The sequence below is a fragment of the Chrysochloris asiatica genome, unplaced genomic scaffold (genome assembly GCF_000296735.1).
Source record: "Chrysochloris asiatica unplaced genomic scaffold, ChrAsi1.0 scaffold00138, whole genome shotgun sequence".
In the NCBI taxonomy this organism is placed as follows: domain Eukaryota; kingdom Metazoa; phylum Chordata; class Mammalia; order Afrosoricida; family Chrysochloridae; genus Chrysochloris; species Chrysochloris asiatica.
In genome coordinates, this window is record NW_006408656.1 from 3,551,996 (window position 1) to 3,577,486 (window position 25,491).

Below are 25,491 nucleotides of genomic sequence, written 5' to 3' on the forward strand. Positions count from 1 at the left end.
GGTCAGAGAAAAAGAGAAAGACCCCCAACGAGATGGATTGGCCAGGTGGCAGCATTGATGGACTCAAGTGTGGCAACAGTAGAGAGGTTGGCCCAGGATCGGACATTGTTTCGCTCTGCTGTGCCTAAGGTTGCTATGAGTCAGTGCCGACTCAATGGTACCTAACAACAACAACATCTTCAGTGTTATCCTGGACACGGTTTGCACTGGCTTGTGAAAGCCAATTATGTGCCTCTCTTTCGAACTTTGAGTTCAGTAAAATCATGTCAGTAGCTTGAAATTGACCATTGTAGGTAAATTTACACCACAAAAATTGGTAAATGCTTCCCAGTGCCCTTTTCCCTCTCTGGAGAGTCAGTTGTTAAAAGTTAATTAACACACCATGACCTGTCTCTATTGCTATGTATTTGTTGAGCTCCCTTGTTCTTGAGTCTCTCCCAGAGGACTGTGAGTTTCCTGAGGGCAGGGACTGTTTCTTTTGCAATGGATGCAACAGTTAGTATTCCACTGTAGCTGATCAGCAAATTCTTGTTGCTCAATAAATTGGAAGGATAATAAGCACTGGAGTAATTTGGAGGCAGGGATCACAGTAGACCAGGGTCATTAGCCAGGAGGAGATAGCATTTGAATTGGGTTTTGGAGGAGGGATATTAATGGGGTGGGTGTTAGGTGGGATCCTTGAGAATACTATCAATTCCAGTGCAAGGGAAACTTTTGCCCTGGAAGAAGATTCTGTGAGGCAATCTCTGCTTTCAATTGTAGAGGTTTTCATGAGATGAAAATTGAAGTGAGGCATTTAGTTCCTCCTCAAGTTCTAGGTCCTGAATTAATTTCAAATATTTGGAAGATGGGAAGAAGTGTATGGGCAGGAGTGGGGTGGGGTGAGTGGATAGTCCCTATTTTAGCTTTCTAGATTCAACAACCTACACATTGCAATTCTCCACATTTCTACTCTGCATGAATCAAGATAGTTGGTTAGTCTCTTTTGTTATCATCCTCAAGTTTCTCCTATCGTCAGTATTGTTGGCTCTATTTTGTCCTATGCCTGGTGGAGCTAGAGGAACATTCTAGGTAGAGAAACACTGTGATGTACTACCTCTGTGTCCCTGAATACATGATCCTGCAGTTGAAACATCCATCACCAGCATTCTCAGATTAACATTTCAGTGTCTTTCCTCACACTGTGCTAGCTGTGTAAGATTAGAGAAACCCCTCTGTTGGGGTTGCCTTCATTTTAGTAATCTTCTCTCTTGGCTTGATAATGGATAAACAAAGTGTCCATGGTGAAGGTGCCAGGCTTTAAGCAGCTGGTGTGGCAGAAGTCTCATACCTCCTCATTGGTACTTGTGACCGGCCATGTGCCACCAGGGGGAGAAGAGCAGCTGGCAGGACCAGGGGATAGCAGTCAATTCCACAGCAAGACAACCACCAATTTATGGCTATTGTTGATTGGATAGATCAAGGTTAGATCAGCTTGCCTCTGGGCCAGAAGTCCCTGGTGGCACCAAAGGCTAAGTGAATTGAAAGGTTAGCAGTTTGAACCTACTTCTTGTTGTTGTTAAGTGTCTTCAAGTCCAGCTCATATATACTCATATATACCCTATATAGAGTTTCCAAGGAGCACCTGGTTAGTTTGAACTTCAGACCTTGCAATCAGTGCATTATCCTACAGCGGTACCTCAAAAGAAAGGCCTGGTGATTTGCTTTTGAAAGGCTTGTAGATCTTTGAACGCAGTTCTACTATGAAACACTTAGGATTAAAATGGATTTATCAGCAACTGGCTTTTTTTGGGGGTGCCAACCCTATCAGTTTCTTTCCTGGCCATTTCCATTCCCAAGGGTATGAATAAGAACATTTAATTTGATGTCTAAACAGCTTTGGGAGAAGCATTGCAATCTGTAGGGTAAGCACTGAACTTGTAACTACAACATTGGTGCTTCAAACCCACCAGCCACTCCTTGGAACTGATTTAACAACAACTGAGGCACCTTGGTGGAACAACAGCTAAGTGTCTGACCGCCAACCCACTTCAAACCTATGCAGTGGCTCCGTAGAAGAAAGATCTGGGAATCTATTAGGAAAACTTATGGGGCATTGCTGCTTTGTCACATGGGGTCTCTGAATCAGAATGGATTCCATAACACCCAATAACAACAACAAAGGCACAGTTGCTATTTATCCCTTATTTTCAACATTATGAGTGATTGAGTGCTGACTACACTATTTACTAAGTGTTTAATTACTTAATAATTAAGACATAGTTAAAATTAATGTGAAATTATTCACTATGGGTTAGTAAGTAAGCTTAACTAAGGCTGTGTTTACCTTGCTTATTGGGTACCCTGCCCTTGGTTAAACACCTGTTGCTAATCGGTCAATGTTGCCTGGGATCATGAGGCTCAGTGGAGGAGTTGCCTGGTTGGGTCCCTGCTCAGTCACCCAGTAGTTACGTTACTGTGGCAAGCCATGGAGCCTCAGTTTCTTCATCTTAGAAATGAAGAAGGATATCATGTTTGGTAATGTGGAGGGTCAGAGAAAAAGAGGAAGCCCCCAATGAGATGGATTGGCACAGTGGCAGCATCAGTGAGCTCAAGCGTAGCAATGATTTTGAGGTTGACCCAGGACCGGGTAGTGTTTAAATTTATTGTACATAGGGTCACTATGAGTCAGTACCAACTCGATGGCACCTAACAACAACAACAAATACTATGCTTCTGAGCTGCTGAGTACAGATACTAGACAGGATGGAGAACCTTTCTGAGGGGCAGCTCGTTCTCTTTACAGCTCTGCTTTGTGGGGAGGCATTAGGTGGAAGAGGGGGGAGTGGATGGAAGTGGGGCTCCCAGAAGGATTTGGAGTCTGAAGATGTTGATACAAGTCATGGGTTTGCTACATTACTCATCTTGTGATCCTGGGCAGACAACTTCACTCTCTCAGAGATTCAGTTTCTTCATGTGTGAAATGGGGGAATGATCCTTGCCCTATTTAAGAAGAAGATTGTCAAAGTGAAATGATATAGCTCAGGTTACATGAAAGACATTGTCATTACCATTGCTGTTCTTCCTTGAGAAGGCATCCTTGAGAAGGTGCCTGATTATATGATGAAGGGTAGGGGGACTCAGTCAGCAGAGGGTCAGCTGGTATACCCGTGAGAAGTGTGCTTCCTGGAGGCACCAAGGTGTGATCTGTCTCTTATTCTTTGCGATGGCCTCATTCTTGTGGGTTTTGAAACCTTCAAGAATCCCCCCCTTTAAAAAAAAATACCCATTCACGTGGGATATCATTGCTGACATCTGGTGGATCTTGACTGAAAGTAGAGCATATCAGAAAGATGTTGTATTGGTTTATGGCATTTGACTATGTGGATCATAACAAACTATGGATCACATTGAGAGGAATGGCAATTTCAGAACGCTTAATTGTGCTCACGTGGAACCTGTACATAGACCAAGAGATGGTCATTCAGAAAGAACAAGGGGATAACTGTGTGGTTTAAAATTAGGAAAGGTGTATGTCAGGGTTGTACCTTTTCCCCATACTCATTCAATCTCTGTGCTGAGAAAAGAATCCTAGAAGCTAGAGTATATGAAGAAGAACATGACATCAGGATTGGAGGAAGATGCACTAACAATCTGTGATATGAAGATGACTCAATCTTTCTTGCTGAAAACAAAAAGGACTTGAAGCCGTTACTGATGAAGATCAAAGACTCCAGCCTTCACTCCAGCCTTCACATGTATTACACCTCAACAATATAAAGAAAATAAAAATCCTCACAACTGGATCAATTGAGCAACATCATGACAAATGGAACAAAGATGGAATTTGTCAAGAATTTCATTCTACTTGGATCCACAATCAGTGATTATGGAAGCAGCCATCAAACAACATATTGCATTGACCAAATCTGCTGGGAAAAGATTCCTTTAAAGTGTTGAACAGTAAAGATGTTTTTTTTTTTTTTTTGAGGACTAAGGTATGCCTGACCAAAGCCATGGTATGTTCAATCACCTCATATACATAAGCATGAAATCTGCACAATGAATAAGGAAGAATGAAGAATTGATGAATTAGAATTATAGTGTTGGTGAAGAATATTGAAAGTTGTATGGACTGCAAGAACAAACAAATCTGTTTTGGAGGAAGTACAGCCAGAATGCCCTTTAGATGGAAAAACTTCGTCTCACATACTTTGGACATGTTATTAGGAAGAACGTGTCCTTGGAAAAGGACATCAAGTTTGGTAAAGTAGAGGGTCAGTGACAAAAAGGAAGACCCTAATGAGGTGGACACAGTGACTGTAACAATGGACTCAAATACAGCAATTGTAAGACTGCCCAGGACTGCGCAGTGTTTCTTTATGGTGTGCACAGGGTTGCTATGAGTCATAGCCTGCTCAATGGGACCTAAGAACACAAAAAAATCATGCAAGGAGGGTCTGTATCCCACCATCATTACCACTGGCCCTATAATGAATGGCCAGTTAATGCAGCAAGAGCAAGCTGACCACCAGCTATAACCAGGATTGGGGAAGGAATAGAATGCTCCAGGGAGTCTGGAGGGGTTGGGAGGTGGGTTTAAGCCATAGACAAAGGGTACCTGATCAGATGGCAACATACAGACTAAGGAGATGATGCTGTTTTTATTTTATTGCCACATGCTGAAATTCCAGACATTTTCTGTAACTTTTTAACGTCAATGGGAAAAAATAGAAATATTTACTTTGTGTTGGAAATTGTGCTAAGTGCTACATATATTATTTCATTTTCATATCAACTATCTGAAGTAAGTACTAGTACCCTTCCTAGTTTACAGATGAAGAAATTAGTCACAGAACGGTAGGTAACCCTTCGAAGGTTAGATGTTATAAGTAATGGGGCCTAGATGTAGCCCAGGTGTGTTTGACAAAGTCCATGTCCCTAGCCAGTGGACAATATAGCTTTTGCTTATTACAAGGTGAAAGTATAAATTATTGTGGTTGCTTTTCTCTCCCTAATCAGAGAATTCCTCAGAATCTTTTCTCTGGGATGCTCCATCTCCTCCATCCCCCAACAGTCCTCTTCCCTCCTGTGTGCCTGCCTGTCCACCTGCCATCTCTACTTTCTTGGATATGAACAGCTTAGAACATCCCACACATTTGCCTTGCTGGCAAAGAGGGCAAGGAGAAAACTAAGGGGTGGGAAGAGGCCCAAAGACCCAGCTTTTGAAAACCTGGGGTTTCTACCATCCGGTTTAGAACTGGACACTTCTGCTTGGGAACCAGGCTCAGATGCTTTCTTCTCACTCCCATCCCCTCCAGGATTCTGACACAGGGCAATTCTGACATGCCCTCTCAGTCTTTTGAAGAACCCCTGGGTTCTGCTTCATAGTCAAGAAGGTGGAGATGGCAGTGGGCATGCAGTCATGGAGGGGAAAGACTGTGGATGTGAGAAGAGGAAAATGACCCACACCAGGCAGAGAGCCAAGTATCACTGCTAAAATGTCAGTGAGGACACTTGGCTTAGCATCTCCCAGCCCTACATTAGAGCTAACCTAAATCTTGCCTCCTACCACTGTCCAGGATTTTTCCTTCTTCCCATGCTCATGGGGAACAGGGGAGACTACTCCTTTCCTGACAGATGACTGTCCAGATTTTAGGACAAAGGCAAAGTCTGTTTTTCCATGCATGATTTAAAAGATCATCTATGTAGCCAGTCTGCTCTAGCATGATGTTTCTCAACTTGCTGTCTGGGAAGCAGGTGGTCCCAAGAAGGACCAGGATGCTAGAAAACACGGCTGTGGGTTTAAGTCAGGTTCTGAGAGTGTATAAAAATTCTTCAGGAGCAAGCATTAGGCAGCTGTAGAGAAATTCTGGGGAATATGTTTAGCACTTTTAGCTGCTAATCTGGCAAAAAAGGGAAGCACAGGCAAATATCCAAGAGGGTGGCTGGTGAGTAAGAGTTCAAATTCCAAGGGTGTGGAAGCTGTTAAACTCCTGAGCAGGCAGCTGGAACCTCTGTCAACAGTGTTTGAGATTGGCAGTAAAACAGGCTGCTCCTTGCCCCTGCTCCTCACCAGTATCTCCCATTACACTCAGCTGGATACACTCACGAGATCTACTGTGTCTTCCCCTGAACAGCCTGCTAGCCCCCAAGATAGCAGGCTTTCTAACTCCCAGTTTTTCCACAACTGCTGATACTCTAAGGAGTTGTATGGTGGCTCCTATACAACATGGTATTAACTCCCCAGCCAGCAGTCTTGATTTACTCCTCACTCCCCACCGCACAGACAGGGCTTCTGGGGATTGCTAACTCTTCCTGCTAACCCTTCTCCTGGGGTCAGTCCTAATCATTGCTTTCTGGGTCAGTGCCTCTGTCCCCAAAGAGAGCAGGACCTGGGTTTTTTAAACTTACTTTGGACAAAGCAAGATTATATAAAGCCTCAATAGTTCCATGTTGTTTCTGCTGAATTGACACTTTGGATGAAGAGACACTTGTGACACATGGACTCTCTGGGACTAGGGAGGAAAGAGGGCCTCTCTGGTGTTCTTCACATTCAGTCTAGTAATCTGTCATGCACTCTTCCTCCCCACCTCTGTTATCCCCTTCCACCCACATCCACCGCTCTTCCCCACTCCATACCCACCTGCCCACTGTCACCTCCACCTTCTTGGGTGTGAACAGAAATCTCAAACATCCTGACGCTGCAAAGGGCCTCTCACCCGTGTTCTGATGAGTGGCAAGGAAGCAGTGAACTTTTGAGATATAAGACAGCACATTTGTTGGGCAACGTTGGTGCTGAAGCCAGTTCTGGGAGTGGGGCCTGGGGCAGATGGTGAGAAACCTGCCTGAGCGATCAGGTCAGGACCTAAACCAAACCAAAGCCATTGCCATTGAGTCAATTCTAACTCACAGCCACCCTCTAGGACAAAATAGAACTGCTCCACAGGTTTTCCAAAGCTGTAAATCTTTACAGAAGCTGACCGACACCTCTTTCTTTTGTGGAACACTTAGTGGATTCACACCACTGACCCTTTGTTTAGCAGCCAAAAGCTTTAAACACTGTGATACCAGGGTTCCTTTTGTTCAGAACAATGGGGTTTAATTCTATTTGGGCTACAAGTGCCTCTGAGAATCTGAAATAAGCTTTACTCCCCCCTAATAAGCTTTACTCTGAAACTGCACACTCTCACATAAATATCCAGTTTTGTAAGGACTCCCCAAAGCCCAAACATAGACTCCCCAGTTTAAGAACCTGGCTTTGGGAGTGTGTGATCTGAGACAGAAAGTTAGCTTGCCCACTTAAGAAAGCTGTGTGCTAAATAAGGCAGAAATTAAGGCAAAGTGGCAGCACCAATGGGCTCAAGCCTGGCAACAATTGTGAAGTTAGCCCAGGACCGAGCAGAGTTATGATCTGTTGTGCATAGAGTCACTATGAGTCGGTACCGACTCGATGGCATCTAACAACAAACAACAACAACTAAGGTATTGGTGTGGTAGACTCACAGAGCTTGAGGGAAGCAGGCACCCAATGGGGTTAATTGACAGAAGAGTGTGGGGAAGAGGAGAAAGGGTAATACACAGAATAGTGGATATTCAAAACCCTTGGCCATCTGACATCTCTGAAGAGACCTGGGAATCCCTGTGATGAATGAAACACAGACACATGTCCTGACTTTGACACTCGTCACTCATGTAATTATAGCAAATTAAAAAAAATTGTTCAAACCTCAGTTTCCCCATCTGTAGTAATTCTAATTTCCTGGGATTACTAGCAAATTAAATGAAGCCAGGACTTATAAAAGCAATCAACCAATGAGGTCAAACAGAGGTGGACAAACCATATTGGTCCCTTCCAAGAATGAGTAACTTGAGATGTTGTCTCTACTGGCTTTTGTTTTTTTGTGTGGGAGGGAGATCTCAGGTAGCCCTGCTCAGCTAAATCCTTCTGCTTCCTATGAGTGACAGACCTTGCCTTTGGTTAGTGTCTACACAGACATGGCAGAGGACAATGCTAGCCATGATCTGGCTTTATGGATGTGTCTAGACAAGCCTACCACAATGTCCCAATCATAAAATTCTGCCATGAAAGTCTCTGTCTTGTCTGCTCAGTAGTGAATGACGTAAGCTAGATATTTGACAAAGAGAAGTACAGAAACCATCCTGTCCTCCTGGGAGCTTCCAGCTCAAGGACAACATACCAGCCTCATCTGGTGATAGGTACAGACCAGAGGGTGTGACTGTCTGGGCCTTGCCCTGGACAAAGGGACCTGGTAGTCCTCAGTGTAGGGCACCCTAGTGTTTGAGTGGCAGCTGAATGCTGATCGAAGGGTTGGAGGGGGTGGTATAGTTCCCTATAGACCCTGCACCTCCACTTCCCACCCCAAGGGCCTTTCTTCTTCAGGAGGATGGATGATGTTTCAATCTTTGGAGTTGCTCTCTGTGGGAGAGACACAACACTGAAGCCTGCACACAGAAACCAACAGTGTGGTCAGAAAACTGCCAGAAACAGCTCATGGATTTCCGTCCAAGAGAGGGGAGAGTCTGTGGATTTTGCAACACCAGAGACTCCAAATCTCCAGAAAACTTTTCTCAAAACTTCTCTAGTGTGGGGTACCACAAGAAAAGGAGGAGTTCTATGCCTGCTCTCAGTGTGCTGGAGAACTCTAATGTCCAAGAAAAGAGAGGAATAAGAGAGGAAAGAGACCTGATTTGGAACTGTTTTGCTCAACTGTTGGTTGTTGTTGCTGTTGTAAGGTGCCATCGAGTTGATACTGACTCATAGTGACCTTGTTGTTGTTGTTAAGTGCCGTCGAGTCGGTTCTGACCCATAGCGACCCTGTACAGGGTTTCCGAGGGTGTAAATCTTTATGGGAGTAGAAAGCCTCATCTTTCTCCCGCGGAGCGGCTGGTAGTTTCGAACCGCTGACCTTAAGGTGCGCAGCCCGATTCATAACCACTACGCTACCAGACCTCACTTATGCACAACATAATGAAACACTGCCCTATCCTGAGCCAACCTCATAATTGTTGCCATGTTTGAGCCCATTGATGCTGCCACTTTGCCAATCCATCTCGCTGGGGGTTGTCCTCTTTTTCTCTCACTGTCCACCCTACCAAACATGATATCTTTCTCCAATGACTGGTGCCTCCTGACAATATGTCCAAAGTATGAGAGATGAAGTTTGGCCATCCTGGTCTCCAAGGAGCACTCTGGCTGCACGTCTTCCAACACAGATCTGTTTGTTCTTTTGGCAGCCCATGGCACTTTTAATATTCTCCTCCAACACCATAACTCAAAAGCATCAATTCTTCTATGGTCTTCCTCATTCACTGTCCAGCTTTCATATGCATATGAGATTATTGAAAATACCATGACTTGGGTCAGGCACACCTTAGTCCTCAAGCTGACATCTTTGCTCTTCAACACTTTAAAGAGGTTTTATGCAGCAGATTTGTCTAATGCAATATGTCATTTGATTTCTTGACTGCTGCTTCCATGATTGTTGATAGTTGATCCAAGAAGAATGAATCCATTGATAAGAATGTTGTTTATTGGTCCAGTGGTAAAGATTTTGTTTTTTTTTACATTGAGATGCAATCCATACAGAAGGCTGTGCTCTTTGATCTTCATCAGTAAATATTTTAAGTCCTCTTCACTTTCAGCAAGCAAGGTTGTATCATCTGCATATAGCAGGTTGTTAATGAGTCTTCCTCTAATCCTGATGCCAAGTTTTTCTTCATATGACCCAGCTTCTTAGATGATTTTCTCAGCATACAGGTTGAATAAGTATGGTGAAAGAATACAACCCTGTCACACATCTTTCTTAATTTTAAACCATTCAGTGTTCCCATGTGCTGTTTGAACAACTGCCTCTTGGTCCAGGTACAGATTCCTCATGAACACAATTAAGTGTTCTAGAATATTCATATTTCATAGTATTGTCCATAGCTTGTCATGATCCACACAATCGAAAGCCTTTGCGTAGCCAATAAAGCACAGGTAAACATCTTTCTGATATTCTTGGCTTTTAGCCAAGATCCATGGGACATCAGCAATGATATCTCTCATTTCACAGCCTTTTCTGAAACCAGATTGAACCTCTGGAAGTTCTCTGTCAGTGTATGCTTGCAGCCATTTCTGTATAACATTTAGTAAAACTCTACTTGCATGGGATATCAAAGATACCGCCTGATGATTTCTGCATTCTGTTGGGTCACCTCTCTTTGGAATGGGCACAAATATGGATCTCTTCCAATCGGTTGGGCAGATAGTTGTCTTCCAAATTTTTTGGCATAGATGAGTGAGTGTCTCCTGTGCCACCTCACTTTCTTGAAAGATTTCAATTTTTGTTCCATCAATTCTTGGTGCCTTGTTCTTTGCCAATTCCTTCAGTGTACCTTGGACTTCTTCCTTCAATATCATCAGCTCTTGATCATATGCTACCTCTTGAAACGGTTGAACATCAACCATTTCCTTTTGGTACAGTGAATCTGTGTATTCCTTCCATCTTCTCTTGATGCCTTCTGCATCATTCAGTATTTTGGCCAGAGAATTTTTCAATAACAAAAGTTGAGGCTTGAATTTTTTCTTCAGTTCCCCTAGTTTGAGAAATGCTGAGCGTGTTCTTCCTTTTTGATTTTCTGATTCCAGATCTTTGTATATTTTGTTGTAAATGTACCAATTGTTGGTAGTAGTGAAAAGATATTTTGAAGAGACACATTTTTATTGATCAACTCTATTTCAAGGCATCTTTGAAAAACAGAGACATAAACCCGGGAGGAACTTACAAGTCAAGGAATGAAGTCCTAATGAAGTTGTTCTTCTCAGATCCTGATTGCTCAGCCCTGCAGGTGTTTCTAAGTTCCTATGTGACGTCGACAACACACTCTCCTTCTGAAGGGAAGCTCGAGCCCCTTCCTCTTGCATCTCTGGTTCCTCTCAGCCTTCTTTGCTGCCACTGTTCTTCCTTTGTCTTCAATGAAAGACAGATGACAAAAGGTGTTCATATTTCATTTCCCAAGACTTCTCAGTTTATTTCAACTCTGAGGGCTTTAACTCTCTATCAATGTCTTGTTGAAGCACAAACTGATGTTCAAACTTGAGGAATCCTTAGGGATCTGTAATGTAACATCTTCCCTTTACATATGAGAAAACCAAGGTTCTGAAACACCCAGCTTCTGGAGTTAGTTGGGTAGGGGGCTGCAAATAGAGCACAGTTCTTCCAACTCCTTATAGACTATTCTTTCCATTCCTGCTGATTTCTAAACCACTCACTTCACAGGTGAAGGAAGGGAGAAAGAAAGGGAGATACAGAAGAAGATGTGTCAAGGTGAGACAGTTGTTTTCTGGCAGTGGGACTTAATTTCACTTCCAAACACTCTCGTTCCAGATGATCACAATGGTAACTTCCCTTATAAAAATTCTGCTTTATAGAGACATGTATACTGAATTTGAATACCCAATGGGCTATGAAGTGTGTCTATAGCTCATAAAAACATAATTTGAATGTCATAAAATTAATACATCCTAAATGAATGACTGTACTAGCTCTATTAAACAAAAATCAACTGTCTAATTGGCAGTGATTTCACTAGATTTTTGGGCATATAAAAGGCTTTTGAACAAGAGTTTGGAAATTTTGAAAAACATGGCATCAGGATTGGAGGAAGACTCATTAACAACCTGCGATATGCAGATGATACAACCTTGCTTGCTGAAAGTGAAGAGGACTTAAAAATTTACTGATGAAAATCAAAGAGCACAGCCTTTTGTATGGATTGCATTTCAATGTAAACAAAACAAAATCCTCACCACTGGACCAATAAACAACATTCTTATCAATGGAGAAAAGATTGACATTGTCAAGGCCTTCATTCTTCTTAGATCAACTATCAACACTCATGGAAGCTGCAGTCCAGAAATCAAACGATTTATTGCATTAGGCAAATCTGCTGCACAAGACCTTTTTTAAAGTGTTGAAGAGCAATGATGTCAGCTTGAGGACTAAGGTGCGCTTGACCCAAGCCATTTTGGCTGGAAGGGGATTTGGGTTTGGGACTGCCAGAGCTTTTCATGGAAGACTCTTTAGTAGTTCTGTGTGAAGAAGACACATTGTAGGTAGAAACAGCATGCATACATGTCAGAACAATGTCATTAACTAGGCAGCATTTTAACTACCAAAGAGCATGTCACAGTGAGTTGAATGCAACCTATGACATGAAACTAGAACAGGTCTAGTTACAAAAGTGAACAATATGAGTTGGCTTCAGAAAATTTGTGGAAAATTTCCATTATCTTTTTATTTAATTTTCCCATGAACCTTTTAGAGCCCCCCCTTGTGTATGTCATTTATGATTGTAGCACTGGGATAGGAAATGACATTTCTTGAGCCAGGCACAACATGGGGGCTCATTCAGTGATTTGTCCTCACTACTTGCTGGCTTGTTCATCTGTGTGCTGAGCAGTGTTCCTGTCCTCCTTTCTCCTCTGTTTCTGGGTTGTCATTGTTTCAGGGCAGTGAGCACACCCTGCTTTCCTTGTAAGCCTGGCACCTATGTCTTGGTGCACCCCTGGCATCTATGGGGTTCTTTGAGGTGGGAGCATTGGTGACTTTGTGCTATGGGTGGGTTTAGCTGTTACCAACCTGGCTTCTCAGTAACAACCAGTTTGGCGGGAACCCCTTATAATCGACAGCCACAAGTTTCACTGTAGAAAAGGGGGCGATTAAAAAAAAAAAGAAGAAGAAAAGGGCATGTTAGGTAAGAAGGAGGGGGAGGCCTGGGGCTGTGATGGAGAACTAGGTCAGGGAATAGAACTATATAAACTGAGTAAGCAGTTTAAAAATAATAATTTACAAAGAAATGCCCCAGAGGGAGGTATTGAGCAAGTATTGTCGAGCTTCTGTAACCTCTGGTCCCACCTTCCCTTGTCTCCACTGAAGCGGAGAGCTCCATCGAACAAGATCTGTGCTCTGGGATGGATGTGCTGGGGGCTCCAGCTTTGCTGCTACCTGCTGGACTGCTTCTCTCCAGCCTCTTGTTGACCATCCTCTCTGTTGAAATTATTACATCTCTATGGAGTTCCATTTCCTCAAGTAGCCTGAACCCAGCAGCAGGGGCTGGAAGAGGAGGGATTTTTATTTGTTTGTTTTATTTATTGCTATTTTAGATTCATACACTTGTTTTTCATTTCAGGGTTGTGTGAGCCAGATGGCGTGAGGGCTCAACTGTTCTGTCTAGCCAATGCTTCGGGTCTTTTGGAAGGAAAGATGAATCTCAATGGTCTGGGAGGAAAATCCCTAATTGGGGATGAGACAGAAACTGGAGAAGGCTTCCCAGGTGCATATCATTAGGGAAAGTGTACTCAGGCTGTGAAGACTCAGAACATCTTTAACACTCACATAAACACATCAGGGAAACCTGAGTTCCAAACCAAAACTCACAGAGATGATTTTAGAGTAACAGGCTTATTATCTGAGTGACAACTCTGTGCAAAGGGAGAATGTCAAGATAAATAGAACCTTGGCTCTTCCCTTCATAATTCCAGGGACATGGCTTCTTGTCACACATTAATGTCTGCAATGTGGCTGTAAGGGAGGTATATATGCTGCTAAGAGAGGATTGGTGTGGCGCTATAGGATAAGCACTGGACTGCTAACTACAAGGTTGGCAGTTCAAACCCACCAGCCCCTCCTTGGAAACTCTATACAGGGTCACTATAAGTCAGAACCAACTCAGCAGCACTTAACCACAAAACAAGAGGGTGGAAGGGACAAATTAATTCCCACTACGAGAATCTTAGGTGAGCATCCAGATCTGCTTAAGAGTTTATTTCCCATTGGCTAACCAGTTAATCCCTCTCTGCTGAAAACTGGGGACTCAGTAATCTGCCATAGGCCATGGGTGTGTTTTTTGGAAAACTTATGTGCAGAGCATTTGGGATCCTGGCTTTGCTGGCAGCTTGTTGACAGAAAAACTGGGGAGCAGAAAGATTTTGTTCTATGGGATCCCTGTTTTATTCTCAGAGACAGCAAAGTTTCAAAACTCTTTTACATCAACAGGCCAGTATCCTTGTGGGGCAAGGAGGAACCAGAATACATGCTCCAATTTTATAGATGAAGAAGTTGACAACCATAGTTGAAATCAGTGGCAAAAACGCACAGGCAAAACCAAGAATCTGAACTCCTTTAGAGAATGAAAAACATATTATCTAAGAAAAAGTATATTGAGATCATGCAGAAGGAAAAATCAAATGTGAGAATAAAACATAATATTATAGAATATCCAAGTTGCATTAGTATTATGCTTCACATTTCGAGAGAGGGGAAGGAAACTTCCCCTTCAACCTGACTTTCAAATGTTGGCTTATGGGTTTAGAAAGCACAGCTGTCCCAAGGAGACAATGAAAAAGGACACTAACATGAAGACAGAATTATAGAGCAGTGAATCACGCAGAGGGCTCAGCACAAGCATGTGCCATGGTAGTTAGTTCCTTTTCTTCCCAAAGGGATTAAGACCCCTAGAAGCTGGCATGGCCTCAGCATAGTCATGGACAATTAGGGCGTTGTTCAGATATCCATAGATAAGAATGCAACTGGCTTTAGATTGAAACTCTCTCCAAAGCTTTTTAGCTTTATGATCTATTAGCATGCATATAATTATATAAACCAGATTGGGTGGGTGGGTGGGTGGGGAATCAAGGAGCCTCATGGATTTGCTTCCTCCAGCATTCACTTCTTGCACATTACATATTTTGAATAGTTTCCCATCCTTACCCTTATATTCACCCCTGTCCTCGAGTTACTGCACAGCTGGCAACTTGGAGGGCAGTGCAGAAATGCAAATAGCATTTAATAGAGTGCCTGCTATTAACTAGGGATTGCACTGAACATATTGTGTAGCATTATTTCATTCTATTTCACAATAACCGTTTGCTTCTTCTTCATATAGATAAAGACACTGAGGCTCCAGGAAGATGATACATTATTCCAGATTATTTATAAAATATAATAAAACTGGAGTTTATGTGAAATTTATGTTTTACGTTTCTTCATGCTATCTTTGTACTTGTTTTAGGTACTGTTGAGTTGGTGCCAACTCATAGCAATCATATTTATGCACAACAGAGAGAAACACTGCCTCGTCCTGGGCCATCTCACAATCTTTCCTATGTTTGAGTCCATGGTTGTGGCCACTGTGCCAATCCATGTCATTAAAGATCTTCCTCTTTTTTTGCAGACTCTTTATTTTACCATTTTCTCTGGGGATAGTTCCTCCTGATACCATGTCCAAAATATCTGGGACAAAGTCTTGCCATCCTCGATCCTAAGGAGCAGCTTTGTACTAGTGGTGGTTCTATGTGCTGTGGAGTCGGTTCCGATTTATAGCAACCCTGCATAGGGTTTCCGAGGCTGTAAATCTTTACAGGAGCAGAAAGCCTCATCTTTCGTCCCCCGGAATCACTGGTAGTTTTGAACTGATGACCTTAAAATTGGCAGCCCAATTTGTAACCACTACGCTACCAGAGCTCCTTAGTTTTGTACTAGCATATGGTAATCTGATTCTGTAAAGAATGGTATCTTTATCTGGTGGATGCTAATGGCCATCAGAAGAGAGAATGATGTGCCAAGGGTGAAAGAAAAAGGAGATACCTTTGCTTTGCTCCAAATAATGACAACCTTACATTTGTATTGTGCTTCATGGCTTCCAAAACACTTCATGCAAACTTCCCTTTTTACAGATAAGAATAGAGTGCCTCAGAGTTTAATTCAAGGTCACAGTCAATAAATGGCAAAACTGTGACTCAAATGCTGAACTTCTGACTTTAACTTCAATTCTAGTGCTGCATACTACCATTCACCTGCTTGTTGTTGTTGATAAGTGTCGTCAAGTTGGTTCCGACCCATAGCAACCCTGTATAGGGTTTCTGAGAAGCAACTGGTGAGCTTGAACCACCAACCTTGTGATTCAAACCGACTTCGCAGTACAGCACATTAACTCACAGGAAGGGCCAGGGTTGGGGTCTGTGTGAATGTTGTGTGCATATGGTGCTTCTGATCAGACTTGATAGTTACCCATCAAGGCATCCTTCCAATGTTACCCACTTTGGATATCAGTGAGGACACTACCTTCCTAATCGCTTAGTAGAATCACTGAGCAATGAATGATTGCTATTTGACTGAATCAACGTAAGATTGGATCTTGGATTTGTATAGTCTTTGATGCCCAAGTCACACAAACCCAGGAATAGAGGTATTTCCTGAAAGCCCCCATGCTCTGGGTTTTCATGTAGAAAAGTAACAGAGTTGATGGGTACAAAGACCCTGGTGACAGGAAAGAAAACTCTCATCTACTCAGCACCTGGATTTTGTACATTCCGGGTATTCCATGGGAAAGAAAAAACCAAGATAATTTGGAAAATGACAACTTGTCTGTAGCATCCTAGCCCAGCTTCTTTCTGTAAGAGGTTGCCTAATGCCTTGCATTCTGTGCATGCTCTGCAGTGTCTTTCCTCCACTTAGTGAACTCCTTCCAGGGGTAGAGGGACAAGCAACAGAACTCTGAGGCTGGCACTGAGGGGCTTCCACACTCTCTAAATCCACCAGGGCAGCAACTTGCACAGGCCGGAATGGTAGCCAGCCTCCCTTGGGTCTGTCCAGAACAGGAAACAGCCCTCTGCAGAAAGTCTTTTTCAGATTGAGAAAGCAAAATCATGATCTCTTCTTTTGATGATTTTACAAAAATCAAAATGTGTGACAGATGCCCAGATAAACAGGAGAAGTTTGCAATCAAAGCAAGTTCTGGGATAGAGCTGATTGGCAAATTTTTAATAGCTATTAGCTTGATAATCACTCACCAGGAGTAGCTTCCAGGCAGACCAAACCCATGCATAAGTGCACCCACACCCAAGTACACCAACACCTACTTGATGGATATATAAGGGGACCCTGACATTCTCCTCACAGCAGAGTTGAGTCTCAGCCTTAATTCTTCTCAGGAGCTCTCTACTTTCCTTCCTGGGCAAGGCATCATGAGTTGTCAGATCTCGTGCAAATCTCGTGGAAAAGGAGGACGAGGAGGTGGAGGAGGATTCCGGGGCTTCAGCAGCGGGTCTGCTGTGGTCTCCAGTGGGAGCCGGCGATCGGGCACCAGCTTCTCCTGCTTGAGCCGCCATGGTGGCGGTGGAGGGGGCCAATGTGGAGCCAGTATGAGCAGCCGGAGTCTTATTGGCCTTGGAGGATCCAGGAGCATCTCCAGTAGTGTGGCTGGAGGAGGTGGAAGCTACGGCTCCAGTGGTGGATTTGGTGGCAGAGGAGGTGGCTTTGGAGGAGGCAGTGGCTTTGGAGGAGGCAGCGGCTTTGGAGGAGGCAGCGGCTTTGGAGGAGGCAGCGGCTTTGGAGGAGGCAGCGGCTTTGGAGGTGGTGGTTTTGGTGGAGGCAGCATTGGCGGAGGCCGCCTTGGAGGAGGTGGTGGCTTTGGAGGCTTTGGGGGGCCTGGTGGCTTTGGGCCTGGAGGACTCCCTGGTGGAGGCATTCATGAAGTCTCCATCAACCAGAGCCTCCTACAGCCTCTCGACGTGAAAGTTGATCCCGAGATTCAGAATGTAAAATCTCAGGAGCGGGAGCAGATCAAAACACTCAACGACAAATTTGCCTCCTTCATTGACAAGGTGAGTCAGGAGAAGAAAATGGCTACTTCTGATGCTCAGATGTCCTGGTTCCAGTGCTGATCAAAGAGGAAGCAACAGATTTGTTTGATTTAGGAGCCATTGGTGTAGCAGCCATGGGTTGCACTGGTTTATTTGCTATTTCCAATTGGAGAGACGCTGGCATTTGTCTGCTACTATTTCTAGAACAGTCAGCATTTAGGAATTATTTTGATCTTTTGGCATTATTGTTCCAGTCCAAAAAAATAATATGTATGGGAAAATTTGAAAGCCATAAGAGCACATATAGACCAATAATGGACTAAGTTGTGCAATGTGACATCTAATTTTGGAAGGGATTGGCAAGATGTCTTCTGAGATAGTTTTTCTTCCTTAGAAATTATTAATGTATTAGAATCTGGGAAGCTGAACCTGCTTGGGGATGAAGATCCATTTAGGGGCGAATAATATTTCTGACTTCAAGAGAAGCATTCTCGGTCTTGTGCCCATAAAGTCTTTATTGCTGTCACTTTGGAGTGTTACTGGCTTTTCTGCTAGCTATTTCAAGGCAGGTGAACCTGTCTAAGGAATTTATGAGCTCTTAAAAATCAGGTCGAGGAGACCTGCCCTCTAGTACTCCCATACTCCATGTTCCTGGGAGCAGTGCCAGCAAAGTCTGCTTTTGGTTTTCCCCAGAATTTATGGGATCTTTGCCGGGGATTCATTTAGGATAGGGGAGGGAAATGGCCTGGAAGCTTGGGAGCAGCTGCAAAATAAAACAAGACAAAACAGAAGCAGAAAAGAACGTTCTCTACATGGAAAAGGCCAGATGTAGCATTGAGAGTCTGTAGAACTTTCCAAGTATGCAAGCAGGTAGATCAGGAGCTCTGCCTGACATGATCTGGCACTAGCTGATCAGAATGGAGTCCCCTAGCTTCTCTAATTCTTGAAGCAAGACCAGAGCTGATTCTGGGCAATGGGACTTGCTGAGCTGTTGAGTGCTTCTCAAAGCTCATGAACTTTCCTTCTGGTCTTGGTAGGTACGATTCCTGGAACAACAGAACCAGGTACTGAAGACTAAATGGGAGCTGCTGCAGCAAATGGATGTTAGCACCCGCACCACTAACCTGGAGCCCATCTACGAAGCATATATTGCCAACCTGAAGACATACGTGGATGGTCTCTCCACGGAAAAGGCATCACAAGATTCTGAGCTGAGCACCATGCAAGATCTTGTTGAGGATTTTAGGAAGAAGTAGGTGACAGTGTAAATTCTGAGGGGAGATACATGTTCCTGAGCCATCTGAGCATTCTCCCAGAAAGTCACTGTCTTCCAATTGTACTTTTGGTGACAAAGGGTTCTGTATTTTTATAGATTATTTGTAAAGGTATTTAGGGCTTTAGAGATGATACTTTTGACACGTTTGAAAATCAATGAATACAAAACAATACTTAAATCACAGTTTTAATTTATACATTTAAAGAGTACTTAAAATTCCCTAAGAATTGGGTATTTTGGGTGAATCCAGTAGGAAAAAGTTAAAAAAGAAAAAAAAAAATTAGACTGTACCTAACAGCTATATCCTTTGGGTGTCAACAGATATGAGGATGAAATCAACAAGCGCACAGCTGCTGAGAATGACTTTGTAACACTTAAAAAGGTGAGCAAGAGTCTGCCCATGGCTGGGGGGTGAGTGACTCAGGGTGTTTCAGAAACCTATGTGTCCAAATGAACAAGTTAGAAAACAGCTATGTGTGAACACAGCAGTAGCTAGAGAAAGAGGGGGAAACACATCTATGGCTGGGTCTTGTGAAACCAAGGTGTCTCTGTAGTTCAAGCTTCTGGTGGCAATTTTTAAAAATGTTCTGCAAGTTTGCTAGAGCATTCCTTATTTATAATCTACTTAAGGTCTATATTGGATCATAAAAGTTGCAAACACATTCTTCTTCTAAAGAGGTGAGGAAGGAATGGAACCTCTTTAGAATGGCTTCTGTCGTAGTACAGACAGAAGTTTAAGCTAGAAGGCCAAAAGTGTAGGTTCTCAGCCTGGTTCCCATGAAGGATTTGGTGTATAATTTAGAGAAATTCAGGAGAGATGGGATGGGCATACAGGATGGAAGAGTAGAGAGCTAGGGAACTGACAGAGGCTGTAAATAGCAATTAGTGGGAAAACACAGGGTCTCAGGCAGAAGGGAGAGAATGAGTGGCAAAGCTTGGACCTAGCAGATCCCTGATGGTTCTGGGAGTTGTCAGCAGTGGGCCTGGGTGTGAATCCTCCCAACAGAGGTGCATTGTGGCCCCTTGGTCGCATGGCTCACAGGAGATGCCTGGGATTAGGGTAGAGAAGAGTAGCCAAGAGAGGGCAGGGCCCATGCCAGAAATGATAGAGGTGAGGGAAGGTGAAATGAGTCTCATCAGCGGCCCGGCCTATCCCTGCAGGATGTGGACAGTGCCTACATGATCAAAGTAGAACTGCAGGCCAAGGTGGATGCACTCAAACAGGAACTGGAGTTCTTGAAAATCCTATATGATGCGGTAAGGAGGCTGTCTTCCCATCCTTCGTTTGCAAGGTGGAATGAATGGGGTTCATGGACCAACTTATTTCAACTTGCCATTATTCCAGGCCACTGTGTGTATGTGGGGGTACTTCTTTAATATAGGCTTTTGGGGAAAGTTAACTTTTCCTTCTGATTATTAGAGGATGTAGGACTCAGAAAAGATCAGGAAAACCTCCTCACACTTCACCCCACAACACTCAGCATTCCTTGGAAAGAAGCCTGCTCTGTTCCCATATTCATGCCAATATACTTCAGGGATCAAAATTTATTATTATCTTTCCCCAACCCCAGCACACACATGTGACTTTTGAAACAGGAAGTAACCTTGAAGGCATTTTGTTATCCACAGGAGACACTTACCAAAACTGGCAGAAGTGTTAACTAGGAGGCTCAGAAATATAGACTCTCCTTCCTCTGGTTCCCTTGGCCCCAAATGGTGGTTATGTCATTTTTAATCCCACCCAGTGTATGCTTAGTTTAAGAGTCTGTGTGTTTTCATAAACACCAGGGTAGGGGATGCCCTCTCCTTGCTTTGCTTTATGCTAATGAGCAGGGAAATCATAGCCAATCTCCCTGTGTGTTTAGGAGCTGTCCCAGATGCAGCAGAGCATCACTGACACCAATGTCGTTCTGTCCATGGACAACAACCGCAACCTGGACCTGGACAGCATCATCAGTGAGGTCCGGAATCAGTACGAGGAAATTGCCTTGAGGAGCAAGGCTGAGGCTGAGGAGCTATACCACAGCAAGGTAGGTATTGGGAGAGCAGATCCACAATTCCTTAGAATAATCTGGGTTTTCACCTGTGGTTAGGAAATGCACAATAAGATTTTAGGTGCTTTTGTCTAATAAAGGTTAGGTGTCAGTCCTAGCAAAGTGTCCACAAGACTCTAAATGCCCCCAATCAAGAGTGCCATCAGGTCCTTATTGGACGTGAGATAGTCTGCTCACCTCCCATGACATTAGCTTGGTTGACCCTCCCTGGACCATGGTCTGCCTTCTCTTGGTTCAAGTCAAAATTTTCCCCAAACTGGTACCCACTGATGAACTGTCTTCCTCCCCAACATCAGTACGAAGAGCTCCAGGTGACTGCTGGCAAACATGGAGACGGCCTGAAAGAAGTCAAGATGGAGATCAGTGAGCTGAATCGCATGATCCAGAGACTGCAAGGGGAAATCTCCCACGTCAAGAAGCAGGTAAGGACCTGTCCTTAAGATTGGTCCAGCTTGATGGGTTAAAGGGCAGGACCTGGAGGAAGTGGTAGAAGGTTGTGTATATGTGTGTGGAAATGTATGTGAGAGAGAACGTATGAATGTGTATGGAAAACTGTGTCTGAGAATGTAAAAGTATGAGTGTGTATGTGAGAGAGAGAAAAAAGAGAAAATACGAGTTCTAATTTAGTATTATTGATCCCAAATATCTCAAGCTTAACATAATTATCAAGTTTATAACAATTTTTAGAGTGGTCTAAAAGATCCCCTAATGTGAGAATTACTTTAGAGAAGAATTGTGTTCATTTTTGAGTTCATATGAATGCAAAGGAGCAATACCAGACAAAGCGAACATGAGTGTGACTTGTTGTGGATGGCACCCCATTCAGCTTGGCACAGGCCCCAAGTAAATATTTGTGGGAGTTGGCCTGGGATAAACCATTAGCTTTCTTTTACATAATGTGGGGTACAGACTTGACACCATAGGCAACGGACTTTTTGTGAAGCAGTCAGCATAGAATGTTTTCATTTGCATCTATAAAAATGGTATAATGATGCTGGCTCTGTGTCGTGGGTACCCAAAGGAATTATGGGCAGTGTTTTAGAGTTCAGTCAAAGGAAACATGAGGAGATAATGCCCCAAAGACAGTAGCAAGTCTTAGCACAGTTGTTTGTGACCTGCATTAACTGCAAAGGGAACCTCATCCCTCCTGGCTCTGGTGAGCCTGGCCTTCCACATCCTGAATTCCTTTGCTCCCTCTCTCCCTACCTGTGCAGACTCTACTCTTTCTGCACACACAGAAAGCCTCCTTCCTTCTCTCATAGTGTAAGAGTATGCAGGATGCCATCGCAGATGCTGAGCAGAAGGGAGAAAATGCCCTCAAAGATGCCAACAGCAAACTTTCACACCTGGAGGAGGCCCTGCAGCAGGCTAGGGAGGACCTGGCCCGACTGCTGCGTGACTACCAGGAGCTCATGAACACCAAACTGTCCCTGGATGTGGAGATTGCCACCTACCGCAAGCTGCTGGAGGGAGAGGAGTGCAGGTGAGGGATGGCTGGGAGGGGAAAAGGGTAGTACTCTGACCCTCTTTCTTTCCTTCCAGAACCAGGGCAGGAGGCAAAGGTAGGGAAAACAGAAGGCAGTAAAGGACCTTCTGAAGGCTGAGAGCTTAAGTTCACTACATCCCCAAGCAAGGCATTTTCTCAGTGCAGCCTCATTTGAAAATTTCTGGTGTGACATGGATTCTGAATATTAATGTCACACTGTAGATAAGCGCTGGACCAGTAACCACAAGGTCGGCAGCTCAAACCCACCAGTGGCTCTGCAGGAAAAAGATAAGGCTATCTGGTCCCATAAAGATTTACAGTCTCGGAAACCCTACATGGGGTTGCTACGATTCAGAATGGACTCAGTGGCAGCAGGCTTAGTTTAGTTTAAGATAGATTTAAATACAACAGGCATCACAAAGTCAGAAGTGAACTTGGGCTTAATTCATTTTGGATCAACAATATAACTTTTCATTTTTATCAGAGGCAAAAAAAAAAAAAAAAGAGATGATTGAATATGCAAGAATTACATAAATGTGGGGGGTTGTCCTCACTTTTGTGATCTGGCAGCATAAAAGTATGTGGGGTCTGTATGAACTTGGTGGTGATGGTCGTGTGTCACCAACTAGGTTCCAACTCACAGCGACCCTGTATAGGGTTTTTGAGACTGTAAATCTTTGCAGGAACAGAGGGCTTCCTTCATCTTTCTCTCAGAATTGAACTAGTGACCTTATAGTTAGCAGCACAGCTCATAATCCACTACTTTGCCAGGGTTCCTTTGTCAGGACCTGGTGGCCAATTTTAGTGGCTAAACCATATGTTTGTTGTTGTTGTTGTTATGTGCCATGGTTGTTTGTAGGTGAACATTGACAAATGGCATGCACATAGAACTAAGTGCTTTCCCACAATTGTTTTCTCTCTGTCCCTTACAGAATGTCTGGAGACATCACCAGCAACGTGACTGTGTGTAAGTAGCAGAGAGCAATATTATCTTAGGGTGCAATGTGTGGTGTGGAGGCCAAAGGAGGCAGACCAAGGCATTCACAACTTTCTAATGTGGTCTCTCTCTGCAGCTGTGACAAGCAGCACTGTTTCTTCAAATGCGTCATCCAGGACTGGCTTTGGAGGTCAAGGATCTGGAGGAAGAGGGTCCAGTTCTGGAGGAGGAGGATACAGCTCTGGAAGTGGCAGCCACAGCTCTGGAGGCAGAAGGTCTAGCTCCAGAGGTGGCAGTGGAGGCGGCTATGGCTCTGGAGGTGGCTCCATAGGAGGTTCTGGCTCCGGAGGAGGATATGGCTCTGGAGGTGGCTCCATAGGAGGCTCTGGTTCTGGAGGTGGATACAGCTCTGGAGGTGGCTCTAGAATAGGCTCTGGCTCCAGAGGAGGTTCTGGCTCTGGAGGTGGATCTAGAGGAGGCTCTAGCTCTGAAAAGGGTGGTACTGGCTCAGGTGAAAGTTGTGGTTCCAGTGTGACCTTTGCTTTCAGATAAAAATGAGGTCTTCCTCTCTGATTCTCCCACTCCAGAATATAGTATCTGTCGCCATTCCTCTATTGACAGCAAGTCAAATTTTGTCATCTTTCTCTGATGACATTTTGGGGAAAGCGATTATTACATGGAATTTTGGAATATCGTCTCTCCAAACAAATGAATCAGAGCCAGTGACATCACCTGTCCCTTGGGGAAGAATCTTTCAGCCACGTCCTATTTCCTTCCTTGCATTGCCCATTTGGTGGTCCTTTTCTAGACAGATATTCTGTTGAGGATCCCAGGGAAGCCTGTTGATTTCATCTCAAACCATGCACAATTTCCCTGGAAGTGCCCCATTGGAAGCATGCTTCTTCTGTATATAACTCATCTTGTTGACTTTGCTGCTTAATGTGTTGTGGTCTTGGTGTCTGCACAATAAACTTCATTTGCAATTCATATTATGTGATGTCTGTTTAATGCCAAGCTTTGGTACAAGTATCCCAAATCCCCAAATAAAATCCACTGCTGTTGAGTTAATTTGGACTCACAGTGACCATATAGGATAGTCTTGGTGTGGTGCTGTAGGATAAGCACTTGACCTCAAGGATGATTTGAACCACCAGGTCAGTGGTTCAAACTGACCAGCTGCTCCTCAGAAACCCTACACAGGGTCTCTATGAGTCGGAACTGACTTGATGGCACTTAACAACTATTTGAAATAGATATGTCACTAAAGAATAGATACTGATTATTTATGGCAAATAAACACATGATAGGATGTCCCACATCATTAGTTACTTGTTATTATTAAGTGCTGTCGAGTTGGTTCTGACTCATAGCGACCCTATATAGAGTATCCAAGTGTTTAAATCTTCATGGGAGTACTTGGTGGCCTTGAACTGTGGACTGTGGGGCTCAAAGTCTGGTGCTTATCATAGTCACTGCATAGTCACGGGAATAAAGTTAAAGACACACCATCAATGAAAAAATCTGCACAAATGTGAGGGCATTAATTCAAGGAATACACAGACTACCAAATATTTAGAAAACTACACAAACAAAAGTAGACAAAATAGATGAGTGGGACATACTAAAAATTAAAGATTTATGTGCATCAAAAGACTTCACCAGAAGAGTAAAGAGGGAACCCACAGAATGGGAAAAATCTTTTGCAACAACACATCAGACAAGGGACTCATTTCTAAAATATGTAGGAAACTACAACACCTCTACAAGAAAAATACTAATAACCCAATTAAAAAGTGGGCACAGGACATGAACAGACACTTCACCAAGGAGGAGATCCAGGCAGCCAATAAACATATGAAGAAATGTTCACGATCGCTAGCCATTAGAGAGATGCAAATCAAAACAACAATGAGATATCATCTCACACCAGCAATAACAGCAAAGATCAAAAAAGTAGAGGATAATAAAGGCTGGCGAGGATGTGAAGAGACTAGGACGTTCCTGCACTGCTGGTGGGATTGCAAAATCGTCCAACCACTCTGGAAAACAACAAGGCACTTTCTCAGAAAGTTGGAAATAGGAATACATTATGATCCAGCAACTCCTCTA

The 25,491-nt window shown here is 43.6% G+C and overlaps 1 protein-coding gene across 1 annotated transcript; it reads left to right on the forward strand.

Moving 5' to 3' along the window:
* The first annotated feature begins 17,011 nt into the window (after nt 1-17,011).
* On the forward strand, nt 17,012-23,934 carry KRT2 (keratin 2). The gene is made up of 9 exons (XM_006869996.1): nt 17,012-17,650; nt 18,667-18,881; nt 19,227-19,287; nt 20,067-20,162; nt 20,771-20,935; nt 21,256-21,381; nt 22,222-22,442; nt 23,378-23,412; nt 23,519-23,934. The coding sequence occupies exons 1-9, from the start codon at nt 17,012-17,014 to the stop codon at nt 23,932-23,934; spliced, it is 1,974 nt and encodes a 657-aa protein (XP_006870058.1).
* The last annotated feature ends 1,557 nt before the right edge of the window (nt 23,935-25,491 follow it).